The following is a 15,716-nucleotide window of genomic DNA, read 5'->3' on the forward strand; positions in this document are numbered from 1 at the left end:
GTATAACATAATCGATATGGAGAAACATAGTTTGTATTATGGCTGATGAATGAATTACTAAAAAAAAGTTGTCTCACTCAATGTCATTTCGGTTAAATAGTGTCTCATTTGATGGATGACCACTTTACTCGGTATTTTTGTGTTTTTGTGAAAATCTATATTTTATTCATGTGATTAATTTAATCCGAAATTCATTTGGATTTTGAAACGGTTCCTACATATTTTTATGAAGAATGCATTACAGGGGAAGACCATATTATTAAAACATATTCAATATTGTTGTGCTTGAATATCATTAAGTTTATGTATATGGTAAGTGCATCTAATAAATAAAATATTTTGTTACAATTTGTTCCTCATTTACTAAGAAATTAATTCTTATTATTGAATCAAATTTAAAACCACTAATTTAATAACTAGAATATAATAATATTAGCAGCCTTATATATAAATAGTTTCCTCGTAATTATTCGTAAAACAATTAATATTTTAACCGTGAATATTATTGCTTTGAAACGATCCCGCAAAGGAATAACGCAAACTGCAGAATTATCTTACACTTTGCAATGTTTTGTAATCAAACATTTTTTTGGCGGCTCGCCAACTGGCGTCCCGAAATAGTCAGCGTCAGCGTGCGACGGAGGTATCACGAATATTTTACTTAAAATCACCACAAAATACAATGGATCGACATCATCCCCTCCACTCGAGCTTCCATGAGTCCATGAGGAGCAGGGACTCCACCTCCACACTAGGCAGTGATCCAAGAGAGAAGATAAAGGATTGCTTTAGAAAATTCATAGCTTTCATGTTTACACAAGTGGGTGTTGGTGCTCTAGTTGTTTGCTATGCAATATTGGGTGCTGCCGGCTTCATGCACATCGAGAAGGACAACCCTGACGAACAGCTGCAAGACGTGAAGCAATGGAGACGAAATTGTGCCGAGAAACTATGGAATATAACAATTTCAGAAAACATTTTCAACCAAACTATTTGGGAGAATAGCGTCAATAAAGTTTTGAAAGTGTTTCAAAATAACATCACTGCAGCTGTTCACACTGGTTATAACGGAAGATCCGCTGAAGATATTTGGTCTTTTCCGGCAGCTCTGATGTATTCCCTTTCAGTTTTCACCATGATTGGTTATGGAAATATTATACCAAAGACTGTATGGGGCAAAATAGTTACAATTGCGTATGCATGCTTCGGCATTCCAATTTACGTGTTATACTTCTGTAATATGGGCAAAGTGTTAGCCCAGACATTCAAATGGTGTTATATAACTGCTCACGAATGCAGCAGACGGGAAGACATTCCAGTAGAAGATGGGGAGGTTGTACCGAAAAGGAAAATTACAGTTCCATCTACCGCTTGTCTATGGGTGATATCTTTTTACATTCTCACTGGTACGATAATGTTTGGAGCTTGGGAGAAATGGAACTATCTAGACTCTACGTATTTCTGTGTGATCAGTTTATGCAAGATTGGATTTGGTGACTTTGTGCCCGGTGCAAACATTGCTGATTCAGCAGGAGGTTCACACTTGAAGTTGGTTATAAACTTTATTTACGTGTTATTAGGGATGGGTTTAGTAGCTATGTGCTATAATCTGATGTGTGAGGATGTCCGAGTGAAAGTGCGGGAACTACGGCAGGATCTGAAGAACTGCCTTGATGATATAACTCTGAAGATAACAATATGCATGAACGACACCAAGTATTATCATCATAAACAAAATAGAACCATGAAATGATAATTGGATAAAATCACGAGGAAATGATGATGATTTTTTTTAACACAGTTGTGGTATAAAAATCTGTGACTTATACCAAAATATTTCTGTCTTTGTGTGGCAGAGTTGAACTGCTGTAAAGTTTATTCACAGAAAATCAAAATAATAACTATAAATACAAAGCTTCTTAGGGAACTTTTTGTTTCCAAGTTGTTCTTAATAGAACAGAACCAAATAGTTTTTAACTCTATTTGAAAAGAAGGTATCAGAACTGCCTGTTTATAAGTAACAAAATCATTGTAGTGTTTAATTATAAAGTTGTATATTACATATTTGTTAAATTATCAATAAAAAAAGTTTAATTAAGGTTTTTGTTTTATTTTACCCTTAATTTTACCCAAGTTAGGATTAAATTTAATCATAAATATGATTACGCCTGCCCCTTATGTTGACATAAGTTATGGATTGACGATAAGACTCATACAGTTACATATATTTTCACACAGTGATAAACTTTAAATTTATTTTCACAGTGATAAACATTGACAAGTCCCAACGGGATTGGCAAAGTCTACATCTTTTAAACTTAAACAAAATATAATTAGATTTATTTACAAAATTCTTATTTTGTACCATTCAAGGTAGATTTATCGTTAATTACGTCAACATAACTTGAGTATAATTAAGTAGGTATACAAAATCGTATCATTAAGCCAAACATCTAAACTTGGCCTATCAGTCTTCTCAAGAATGTTGGCTCTGTCTACCTCGCAAGGGATATGGACGTGACTATATGTGTAGATGTAAGTATATCTACTACCGCTTCCGAAGTGCAGATGTAGAAGAAGCGGCGGAAAAAACTATACTGCAGCATTTTCACCAGACATAAATTTACAAATATATATGTAGATCTTGAATCTAGACTATGGACGAATGTACATTATTACTCTTATATTTAACATTTTATAATGCAGTCAATAGTTATTTATACATACATAAAATCACGCCTCTTTCCCGGAGGGGTAGGCAGAGACTACCTCTTTCCACCACGATCTAGTTATTTATTCACCATAATTATTCATCAGATGATAATCTGGCGTCAGTAAGGATGCTGCCGCTGCGTCTCCGGCGCGTGTTGGGGCACGAGGGCCGCCTCAACGACACGCTGTTCCAGCCGGCGGCGGAGCGCCCGCACACGGCGCTTCAGGCGCAGACGCTCGTCTACTTCGGCGGGGACGTTCAGGTGATGTTTCAAGGGATTTCATAATTTTTATAATATAATGACATCGCGATGGTGAACCACCTTCATCTCTGATGGTTATTGTAGCCATATCCTATATTTTTTCATCCCATATGCCTGACAAAGTCCACGGTGATGATGGAATTATGATTTTACTAGGTTTTACCCGCAGCTACGCTCGCGTGGATTTAGATGATTTATTAGCGCCCATATATACCATTTATTTATAACTAAGTATACATATAACCATGTCATGTGGAGAGGATGAATGAAAGCAGGTTGACTAAGCAGATATACAGGGAGAGTGTGGAGGGAAAGGCTGGAGTGGGAAGACCTAGACGAACGTGTCTTGATCAAATTAAGGACGTCCTGATAAAGGGTCATGTCAAAAGTACCCGAAACCACCGAGCTTGCATGAAGAGAGTTATAAATGTGGATGAAGCGAAGGAAATATGCAGAAATCGTGGCAAGTGGAAAGAGGTAGTCTCTGCCTACCCCTCCAGGAAAGAGGCGTGATTTTGTATGTATGTAAATTTATATAAATATATAAATAATATTGGTTGGTTTCCAGGATTACCCAGAAGTGATGCAAGCGCACAGGGACAATCGTAACTACCTGAAGTGGAACCTGGAGAACACGGCGCGCATGCTCTCCCACAACTTTCCCAACAAACACATATTAGTTGTTAGGCCAGCTAGGTATGATTCTCGGTGTATTGTAACCTATTGTACAGTGCCGTGTGGTTCCCGGTACCAATGGAAAAAAGAATAGGACCACTCCGTCTCTTTCCCATGGTTGTCGTAAAAGGTGACTAAGCTTTGGAAAAAGCGATGGGCTAGCAACCATTTGAATCTCAATTCTATCATTAAGACTATTGGCTCTGTTTACCCCGCAAGGGATAGACGTGATTATATGTTATGTTATAAATATGTTCGGTTATTTTGATTTGTTATCCTACTAATCACTACATAGTATAAAACAAAGTCGCTATTTTAGTCTATTTGTCTGTATGTTTAAATCTTTAAAATTACGCAACGGATTTTGATGCGGTTTTTTGTAACAGGTAGAGTGATTCAAGAGGAAGGTTTTTATGTATAATAAAAACATTTATATATAAACATTTATAATTTTGCACCCGTGCGAAGCCGGGGCGGGTCGCTAGTAATATGTATAAATGCGAAAGTTTGTGAGTATACAATGTATGTATGGGTGTTTGTATGATGTGTGATGCACTTTTTTCATATACTACTGAACCGATTACGATGAAATATAATATGTAGGTAGCTGAAGACGCAAAATAACACATAGGCTACTTTTTATCCAGAAATTCCCTCGGGATTTATTGTTCCGTTATAGGTTTCCACGCGGACGAAGTCGCCGGCGACCTGTAGTGTATAAACCTGTAACTAAATATATACTACTCTATCAAGAAAGTAGCGGGAAAAGATCAATAATACACAAACTGTTTGTTATTCATCCAAATTTATTTTATCACCTTCAAAATATGCTCCTTTAGAAACGATACACTTACGCCAACGAATAATCCAATCATCAAAACATTTTTTAAACGCTGTTTCCGGAATTGAGGTCAGTTCTCGCCGCGAATTCTCTTTTATGTCTTCTACCGATTGAAAACGGGTGCCACGAAGTGGTAATTTGAGTTTAGGAAAAAGAAAAAAGTCGGCTGGAGCCATATCTGGTGAATATGGTGGTTGCTCGATGGTATTTGTTGAGTGTTTGGTTAAAAATTCGTTCACAATGATGGCCTTGTGCGAAGGTGCATTATCATGGTGCAAAATCCAAGAATTTTCTTTCCACAAATCTGGCCTTTTTCGTCGGATTTGCTCTCTTAAACGCCGCATAACACTCAAATAATATTCCTTATTTACCGTTTGACCTTCCGGCAAGAATTCCGAGTGCACAACACCGCGATAGTCAAAGAAAACAGTCAACATGACTTTGACTTTTGAACGACTTTGGCGTGGTTTTTTCGGTTTCGGTTCAGTTGGAAGGCGCCACTCCGAAGCTTGTTGACTAGTTTGCATGTCAAACTCGTAAACCCACGTCTCGTCACCAGTAACAATGCGTTTCATGAATGTTGGGTCGGAATTGACTCGTTCTAGCATGTCCTCAGCGACTCTCATGCGATTGAGTTTTTGAAAAAAATTCAGGTCTTTTGGGACTAGCCGAGCGGCAACATGTTTCATACCCAAATTATTAGTTAAAATGGTACGGATCGACTCGTGAGATACAGAAAGTTCGGTGGCTATCTCTCTCAAAGTTGAATGAGGATTTTCAGTCACTATTTCCTTCACTTTTGCGATGTTAACTTCAGTTGCAGACGTTGATGGCCTACCAGAGCGAGGCAAATCTTCCATCACATCTCGACCGCTTTTGAACGCTTTGTACCACTCATAAGCACGAGTTTTTGATAAAGTCGATTCACCGTAAGCCTTCTGTAACATTTTCAGTGACTCCGAACACGATATTCCATTGGCAATGCAAAATTTAAGACAAACTCTTTGTTCGATGTTTTTATCCATTATGAAATTAGCAATACACACTAGATATGATATAACTAAAAATAGCACTGTATTTAATGTAAACAACAGATGCAACTCAAACTCCGCGCCAAAATGGAAAACAGTTGTGCCAATCTAACAACAACAAAAAAAACAAAAATTTGAATTTGGAACCATAAATAAATAATCCATTCCCGATACTTTTCTGACTGAATGTACATACTTTTATACTATACGAAATATATATTTGAATCAGATTACATACAGAGATAATTCTGTTTTATTACAGGATAGAGTACAAAAGCTTCAGTTGTTACGACAACTTCGTGCCAAGCAACAACGCCGGCGTGCCCGACCACACGCCTACACACAGCGCATTGCACCATCTAGAAAGGTATATTCTATTTAGTAGCTGATACCTGCGTCTGCGCTTAGTGGTAAAACTGTCGATAAAACAGCACATAATGTTAAAGTATTATATCAGTTTAGCTAACAGTCGATAAAACAGGACATAATGTTAAAGTATTATATCAGTTTAGCCAACAGTCGATAAAACAGTATTATACATGTTTTATTTTTATTTTGTGTTCTGCCTTAACGCCATCTATTGGTGTATATTATTCGCGGTTATAACAAAAATACTTACAGACATAGGGACAGACTCGTAAAGCGACTTCGGTTTATACTATGTAATGTTTCAACCATAGTCAAATACAATTATGATGAAGAAATTGAATGAATGAATGTTTAATATTGTAGTACATGTATGTTTATTTATTTGATATTTGTTATTTTATGATAATATGTTTTAGGTTTATTAATATCAGTAAGTGTATGTATTATTAATTATGTACACAAGCCAATGCCTTTCTTTACACTTTCCTGTCGTGGGCCTGCTGGAAGAAATTTCTTTAATAGTGCCCTTGTACTGAATTTCTTTTTATTTTAAGTTTTATTTTTTCTCATGATGTACATAAATATATAAATAAAATGAAACTATAATATTAGTAGTGCTGCAGTATAGTTTGTCCCGCCGCTCTACTAATGCGCTTTGGAAGCGGTAGTAGATATAATTAGATTTAAGTGATGTGACGTCAATAAGTGATACCTTGTATCCTATTTTGAAAATCAATCTATTCTATTCTACTAATCCGACTCGCACTCGGCCGATTTTCTATTCTATTAAATGTGTCGTGTGGTTGCCGGCACCAATACAAAAAAGAATATTACCACTCTATCTTTTTCCCATGGATGTCGTGAAAGGCGACTAAGGAATAGGCTGACAAACTTGGGATTCTTAGTTAGGCGATGAACTAGCAACCTGTCACTATTCGAATCTCAATTCTATCATTAAGCCAAATGGCTGAACGTGGCCATTCAGTCTTTTCAAGCCTGTTGGCTCTGTCTGCCCCGCAAGGGATATAGACGTGACCATATGTATGTATGTATGTATTAAATTTTCCTTACCACGCAGGTTACTTCAAGGTGTGAGCAGTAGATTGAAAGCGATGCCCACATCTGAACTTTTGGAGGCTTTGACGTCAGTCTCTTTACCCGAGGAAATCGACATAGAAGACTTGCATGTAAGTATACTATACATATTATACTGTAACTAGCTGTGCCCGCGACTTCGTCCGCGTGGTATAGTTATTTTAGGCATCATTGAAGTCCTCAAGGATTACCCCCTTTTTTTTCACATTTACCATTATTTCTTCGCTCCTCAAAGTTACAGCGTGATGTTATATAGCCTAAAGCCTCGCTAAATGGTCTATTCAACGCAAAAAGAATTATTCAATTCGAACCAGTAGTTCCTGAGATTAGCGCGTTCAAACAACCAAACTCTTCAGCTTTATTAGTATAGATAGTGACCCGCCCCGGCTTCGTACTGGTAACATTTGAAGATAATGAACACCTTCAGCAGAAAACCAACTTTCCAACAATTTAAACAGGAACAAAATCCGTCTACAGTTTCTGAGATTAGCACATACATATATACAGACAGAGAAAATACGGAGAATTTACGTATAACGTATGTAGGTATATATGTAATGATTTCATTATAGAATATCAAAATAAAAGATATCTCATTTCGGAAACCTTAATTAACGTTCTCATGTAGACTCATACATACATAAACATATGGTCACGTCTATATGCCCTTGCGGGGTAGACAGAGCCAACAGTCTTGAAAAGACTGAAAGGCCACGTTCAGCTGTTATTAAAATAGCGACAGGATGTTATCCCATCGCCTCAAAAAAGAATCTCAAGTTTAAAAGCCTATCCCATAGTCGTCTTCTACGACATCCATATCCATACAATTTTATTGTATACTTAATACATAATGAATAGAAACTTTAAACAAAGATTATGGTTTGTTACACATAGAATGCGTCTATTCACGGCGTCGGTCAGAGCAACTCGAACGGCTCGACAAAAAACGATGCGGCTCAGGCTAGCAGCGCGGCAGGGTGCGAACCGTGAGTAGGTTTAGTTCCAATGGATGTTGTGGTATTTTATTGAGATTTATTTTTTATTATTTTAAAGAGATTTCTATTTTTGGTAACTATCGTTTGAAGGCCGATTTTGACTTACATACATTTTATAACGTCTTTATCCCGAACGAGGAAAACAGAGTCAATAGTCACGTGACTGAACGGTAACGTTCAGCTGAATGGCTTACATGAATGAATGATTTATTATGCAATGAATGAGTCATATTACCTACAGTTCTAACATTTGTTTTTTGCCATGCAAAAATATAGTCTTTTGAATTTACATTATAAACATTGATTAACGAATTATCATTATCAATCATGATGGATTGAGATTCATAAGAGGGACTGTGAATGAGACTGATGGAGTGGGAAGGCCTAAACGAACGTACTTTGACCTAATCGGAGACGTTCTGGCAAAAGGTCAGGTCAAGTATACCCAAAACCGACGAGCTTGCATGAACAGAATTATTAATGTGGATGAAGCGAAAGCAGTTTACAGGGATACGTGGCAAGTGGAAAAATGTAGTCTCTGCCTACCATTCCGAGAAAGAGGCGAGATTTATTTATGTTATGTTATAGTGACCGGTTGCAACCCTAAAAGAATAAGAACCAAGAGTTTTCCTTGAATATTATCTGTAATCAACGTAACAGGAATAGTTACTAAAAATGTTATCTCTTGGTATACCATTAAAAATCTATTGTCTGTAGTTCACACTTTATTTAATTGTTGTTTCTAAATTTAGTTTCTTCTATCACCGCTTCAATCTAGCTGTAATTATAATAGCATCGATTATAGCTACGTCTAAAAACCTAACATAATTATCTAGAATCCATGGTTAAGGGCTAACCCCGGGCTCCTCTCCAGAGTGGTGAGGATGCAACCGGGACTAAAGCCAGGAAGAAGAAGAAATCTTTTATATAGCAGAAAAGAGGGGGGAAAAAATTAATTCAATACAAATCTCTTTTAATCTCAAAGCGAGAGAAAAGAGAGGGGGAGAAAGAAGAATGTTGTTGCTTTTGTTTAAGAAAGAAATTTACTTTTTACATTCTTGGATACGAGTCTGCTGTTAACTTAACCTCGACCATAGTGTTTTAAGTACCTTCCCACGAAAGAACATAACAGTATGGAAGCTATCCATAGACTCTATCTTGCTCACCATTATTAGCCAAATTCAGGTAAAAAGCACGCAAATTCCACAAGAAAAATATTGTTCACCTCGAAATCCACTCTTGAATTTTTTCGACAGCCTATAGCAGCACTATTTGTCATATTGTTGTTATAAGAGACAGACGAGAATAGTAAAATTATATTGCGTTTTACCTACTAATCCCCAAAAAAAGGTGATTCGAGGTTATTTATGTATTTATTCCAAAATTTTTAATTACGTTCCTCTTTAGAGTTATGTACTTATGTGTGTCTTCCATTACAACAATTATGTAAATTTCACGTGTGATTTTTTTTTTACTTTTTTGTAGGCGATTACAGTAATATTCGACCACGCAGAATAGCGCGACCTACCGACTTATCAAAAATAAAACTCATTAAAATAACGACCTTACCACATTAAAATTAAAATCCAAAATACTAAATGTCTCCTGCTATCTCTCTCGTAATAGCGGACTGCGGACAGTTAAGTTCGCGACTTTAAATGGCGCGCTCAAATATTTTCGCGCCAATACAAATTTGACATCTGCGTGGTTATGTGAAATAAAAAAAGTTACTACAATATACTAAGTCTCGAATTGATTTGAATTTAGAACTTATACATACAGTTGTCCCCTATAAGATCTGAATTCAATTTTTTTAATTTATATTAATTTTTTTTTTGGCAGAGACCCAGACCCTCTATGGTGGCGTGACAAACTAGCCTTAGACGAGAGTCGGCTGACTCTGGTGGGGTTCAGCAAGGGTTGTGTGGTGCTCAACCAGATCATCTACGAGTTCCATTACACGCACACACTGACGCCGGGGGACGCGCACGCTGTCAGGTCAGTCGGGCAGCCGATGTTTTTTTTTTCAGTTTTCATTTCAATTTTAATTTTCATTTAATTTAAATTTTCTGTATTTTTGCATGCCATGACTGGTTAAATGCGCGAAATGTACGAGTATATGCTTTGTAACACCTATAATTGCACCGCATTTATAGCAAATAAAGTATTTGTATTTGTTGCACACCCTGGTTTATTAATTGATTACGTAGAATATGTCCGGGACTTTGCACGGGTGCCCATAATAAAAGATTTTTCTTTTATTTTTTAATGTTTCCTTCCTTATCTCTTATATATAAAATTCTCGTGTCACAATGTTTGTCTCCGTACTCCTCCGAAACGACTTTATCGATTTTAACCAAATTTTGCATGCATGTTCAGTAGGTCTGAGAATCGGCTAACATCTATTTTTCATACCCCTAAGTGTTAAGGGTTGTCCACACTTAACATTTATTTTTTAACTAGAAATTACTTAAAAGTGATTTATATGGCAAAACAACGTTTGCCGGGACAGCTAGTAGAGATATAAAGATATCTATAATCCTACTACTGTTATAAAGGCGAAAGTTTGTATGGATGTTTGTTACTCTTTCACGCAAAAACTACTGAACCGATTATCATGAAATTTGGTATGTAGGTAGCTGAAGACCCAGAATAACACATAGGCTACTTTTTATCCCAGAGTTCCCGCGGGATTGATAGGGTTTCCATGCGGACGAAGTCGCGGGCGGCCTCTATTTATAATAATATTATAAAGCTGAAGAGTTTGTTTGTTTGTTTGAACGCGCTAATCTCAGGAATTACTGGTTCGAATTGAAAAATTAAATTATTTTTGTGTTGAATAGACCATTTATCGAGGAAGTTTTTAGGCTATATAACATCACGCTGCAAAAATACGAAGCAAAGAAATAATAGAAAATGTGAAAAAAAAAACGAGGAAAATTATTCATCCTTGAGGGCTTCAATGATGGCCAAAATAACTATTCCACGCGGACGAAGTTGCGGGCACTGCTATTTAAGAAATATTTTTTTTTAATTCTCTCGTTTGTTTGTCTTAGTTTTATTGATTTTAAACTTTCGTGTTGCGTGATAATATTAATAAATTTATTGCAGGTATTAAACGCGCACGTAACGTACCTTTATATTATCTCGGATGTTTCGAATCATGTTACAATGATCCGTGGCCACCGAGCGACTAGAGCGAATCGCTCGGTGACCACGCATCATTGTACTTATAAAATTTATAAATACAATGATGCGTGGATATTCATTGTATTTATAATATATTTCAATTCGAACCGGTAGTTCCTGAGATCAAACAAACAAACTCTTCAGCTTTATAATATTAAGTAGATATAGATTACAAGATAACTTTGTATGTAAACTTGTTATTCTCTTTAATCGAAAATTGCGGTTCGGGCAATAACCTCGAAGCTTTTGTGATAAGAACCTTATTTATCTACTTGGTTATCGGTGAACCTAGGGCTCCCCCTAGAAAGACACAATCTGGTCCCATACATATGGTCACGTCTATAACCCTTGCGGGGTAGACAGAGCCAACAATCTTGAAAAGACTGAAGGGTCACGTTCAGCTATTTGGCTCAATGATAGAATTGAGATTCAAATAGTGACAGGTCGCTAGCCTAAATCGCCTAAAAAGAAACCCAAGTCTGTAAGCCTATCCCTTATTCGCCTTTTACGACATCCATGGGAACGATATGGAGTGGTCCTATTCTTTTTTGTATTGGTGCCGGGAACCACACCACATGGCACGAATGATGAATTAATGTATGTAAAAATAATTTGTGCTTGTTGACAGATTCATATCCCGAATCGAGGACATGTTCTGGCTGGACGGCGGCCACGCTGGCGGGAAGAACACCTGGATCACCTCCCGGAGTCTGCTGGAGACGCTGACGAGGCTTAGTGAGTGTTGTCTCAGATAGAATAGATTTATTTTCTTAATTATTAATTCTATCATCAAGCCACAAAAGCTGAACGTGGCCTATCAGTCTTTTCAAGACTGTTTGCTCTTGTCTACCCCGCAAGGGATATAGAAGTGACTATATGTACCTACATATAGTACTATACTACTACATATATACTACACATCGTACATACCTATGTACGATGTGTAGATATGTACGATCTCGTATGTATGTAGATTTATTTTCAAAATTGGATACAAGGTATCACTTATTGACGTTGCATCAATGTAATCTAATTATATTCACTACCGCTTCCGAAGCGCATGTGTGCGAGAAGCGGCGAAACAAACTACACTGCAACATTTTCACCGGACGTAAATTTTTCAAATATAGATCTCGTAAATCTAAATCGTGGACATATGTACAAAACTGATGATTTTAATACGAATATTAAATACAAGCTTCAGCGTGGGGATTCTTTCTCGTGGGAATGTCAAATCAATCAACCAAAAAAGTCAATCAAGTGTCAAAAAAAAAACAAAAGGTCAACCATCTATTAAAACATCATCATTAAGCCATCAAGCTCAAGGTGGCTTTTCAGTCTTTCCGACTTCAGTGGTTCTTTTTCTATTATGTATGATTTGATATTTGTGTGCGCTCCACCAGATTTGAACCTGTACGTCCACGTGTCTCCGTACCAAGTGCAGGACGAGGCGCGCCCCTGGATCGGGCGCGAGGAGAAGGCGTTCACGTCGCTGCTGAGGAAACTTGGAGCCAAGGTCTGTCACATTTTTTAGAAAGCATGTAAGGCCGCGTTCAGATGTATGTTTTTATGATGGAATTACATAGATACATATAGGTATTCATACATACATATATACATATGGTCACGTCTATATCCCTTGCGGGGTAGACAGAGCCAACAGTCTTGAAAAGACTGATAGCGGCCACGTTCAGCTATTTGGCTTTAAGATAAAATTGAGATTGAATTGAGATATATATATATATATATATATATATATATATATGAATACCTATATATATATAGGTATGTATGTATTCATACATACATATAATCACGTCTATAACCCTTGCGGGGTAGACAAAGCCAACAGTCTTGAATAGACAATTGCACATGTCATAATTATCGTGTGCATCAAAAAAAAATAATTCAATGGGTGTTGTATTGTATAAAGTAAAGCGTATTCATGATTCACTATATCTTTGAATTTGAAATGTGATTTACTAGACACTGTGTATAAAAATAAAGGTTATGTGCACGATTAATACCTATAGTATTTATAAAAAGAATCAATTCATATCTTTTCCATGGATGTCGTAAAAGGCGACTAAAGGATAGGCTTATAAACTTGGGATTCCTCTTATAGGCGATGGTCTACCAGTAACCTAGTCACTATTTGAATCTCAATTCTATCATTAAGCCAAACAGCTGAACGTGGCCTATCAGTCTTTTCAACACTGCTGGCTCTGTCTACCCCGCAAGGGATATATGTATGTATGTATGTTAAATTTTGAAAGGTAAACCTTTAATTTATCAGGTGCATCGTTACTTGCACGACCAGCCGGGCACCCCCCAATCTCTGGCGATGCACTTCGAGGTTCTCGCCAGGTTCAAACAAGTCCAGAACGACGCCAGCACAGCGCATGACGATGATGATGATGATATGTAGTGGTGGTGATGATCACTAGCTTCCACCCGCATCAGGTGCGGGAGCGTGAAATGTCTATGTCCTACAATATATGTATGTATGTATGTGTGCATAATTTTCTGGATGGGTTTGTGTGACAGTGACAGGTTAAATTGTAAAGATGTGGTTACATACACTTTTTTTTTGTAGCGAGACGTATCATATATTGAGCTGCAAAGATTATTCGAGATTTACGTTTTGGGAAACTAACTCAACGATACTATATTTTATATTAATTATAATATATAGATATACATTCAAGACCAAGGATATTTTCTTATATTTTCCATCGTGACCAGACCGGGGATCGAACTCGGGCCGCTCGGTTCAGAGGCGAGAGTCTGACTACTGCAACAAATTTTGTACGTTAGTTTGAGTGCTAACCAACGCTCTTACAGTGATGGGAAACATCGCGAGGAAATCTGCACATTCAGGCAACTGGATGTGTAACTATGATCTAATATGGGTTAGGTGCTTTTACAAAGGTTGTAAAGTTCGATTGGAGTCGTTTCGTGTAAAACCTAAGTCATCCAGGATTGAAAGTCCTACTCCGGTCTCCTCTCCAGAGAGGTGAAGATGTGACCGGGACTAAAGCCAGGAGGAAAAAAAGAATTTGTGTTGTGAAACGCTATGACATATTTTAATGATTTAAGATACAGTATTATATTTTTAGTATATCAAACAAGCCATACTAGCGTGGGCGATCATTGAATTGACATGTACAAATTGCTTTAATTCTATTTTGTTAGAAATGTATATATAGTTAATATTACTTCCTCAAATTTGGCCTAAATATTATTTAACTAAAGGCAATCTATTTTTTGGTAAATTATTATTAAAATCGTAATCTGCATTTATTATCACGTAAATTGTAAGTAATGATTCAAAATCCAGTTTATGCTTAGTCAAAATGTACTCTTAATGGTTAGGTTTGATGTAAAAAGTGAAAAATCCACACTTCCATAGTAAAGTTTAAATAATGTCCAATTTAAATAGGTTTAACACTCACGAACAGTTTTCAAAAGAATCATTTCACATTTTCAAATAAATAATTTTGTTTAAAAAAAAGACGAATATTATAAATGATACATTATCTGTATGCACCTTTAGCGATTATTGCTATAAATGGCCACTTATGATCGCTCATTTATTTAGAATACCACATAATAAGCCCAGATTACTAGCCTATTAAATCGCTTGTAATATTATCTAGCAATTTAACGTAGAACGGTAATAATTTACGTATTTGTTTTAGATTAAATGTCTCTAAAATCCATATCTTTAAATACTGAAAAAATATAAAATATTTTTAATATTCCATATGACATCTGTTCTTTAATTTTGTCTTCTCGTGACTATAAATTTATTTTGAAATATTATTATTAAAAGACGTACCTATATTAAGTTTTGTGAACTATAGAATTACTGCTTTTGCACGTGGCTTCGCTTCTGTGGGAAGTTCCAGAATAAAACTATCCTATGTTGAAGACGGTCTTTTATATGTATATCTGTGCCAAGTTTTGTGAAAACCAATCGAAAAGTTTTTTAGTTGTTACAATCATACAAATCTTTTCTCATTATAAGTGTGGATAAATTTATTTATCAATATTTTTTTTTTACCTTTTTTAACACTTAATAACGTAAATAAAGAAAGTTACTGTAGGTTTATTTACTATGAGTTTTATATACACATTTATTAAGAAAAAGGTAAACAATAAAATTTTCCCTCTTATCTTTAATGCCTCAAAATCTTTGAATAGCGTAAAAGTTATCAATAAATCGTCGTAAAATTGTAAGCACTAAGTTTATAACTTGACTAGTAAATTATAAACTGAATGAAGATGAGATGAGAAACTAATGTACGTTATACAAAAGGTGTTCTCAATTTTACGGTGTAATGTATGTTACGTACTATAAATGTAACGCTTTTATTATAAAAATATGATTGTGATAGATTAAATATCAATTAAATTGTTGGTTTTAGTGTATAGTGTAAATAAATTCGCTTGGAGGATGTCATGTTTTTTGTGTTTAATTTATGTACTAAATTTTACCCTCGTGAATTTAGCGACGAATTTCTACAAAAAGCGACGAATTAAA

At 36.1% G+C, this 15,716-nt stretch overlaps 2 protein-coding genes across 2 annotated transcripts; both read left to right on the plus strand.

Moving 5' to 3' along the window:
- The first annotated feature begins 108 nt into the window (after nucleotides 1-108).
- On the plus strand, nucleotides 109-15,638 carry LOC106136747 (mitochondrial protein C2orf69 homolog). Its single transcript, XM_060946307.1, has 10 exons — nucleotides 109-312; nucleotides 2,818-2,975; nucleotides 3,544-3,671; nucleotides 5,785-5,889; nucleotides 6,970-7,078; nucleotides 7,881-7,972; nucleotides 9,824-9,979; nucleotides 11,799-11,905; nucleotides 12,574-12,686; nucleotides 13,467-15,638. The coding sequence occupies exons 2-10, from the start codon at nucleotides 2,841-2,843 to the stop codon at nucleotides 13,596-13,598; spliced, it is 1,077 nt and encodes a 358-aa protein (XP_060802290.1). The 5' UTR covers nucleotides 109-312; nucleotides 2,818-2,840; the 3' UTR covers nucleotides 13,599-15,638.
- LOC106136788 (TWiK family of potassium channels protein 7) lies at nucleotides 627-2,026 on the plus strand. The gene has a single exon (XM_013337434.2). The coding sequence runs from the start codon at nucleotides 683-685 to the stop codon at nucleotides 1,751-1,753; it is 1,071 nt and encodes a 356-aa protein (XP_013192888.1). The 5' UTR covers nucleotides 627-682; the 3' UTR covers nucleotides 1,754-2,026.
- Nucleotides 15,639-15,716: the final 78 nt, after the last annotated feature.

Source organism: Amyelois transitella, chromosome 10 (assembly GCF_032362555.1).
Source record: "Amyelois transitella isolate CPQ chromosome 10, ilAmyTran1.1, whole genome shotgun sequence".
Taxonomy (NCBI): Eukaryota; Metazoa; Arthropoda; class Insecta; order Lepidoptera; family Pyralidae; genus Amyelois; species Amyelois transitella.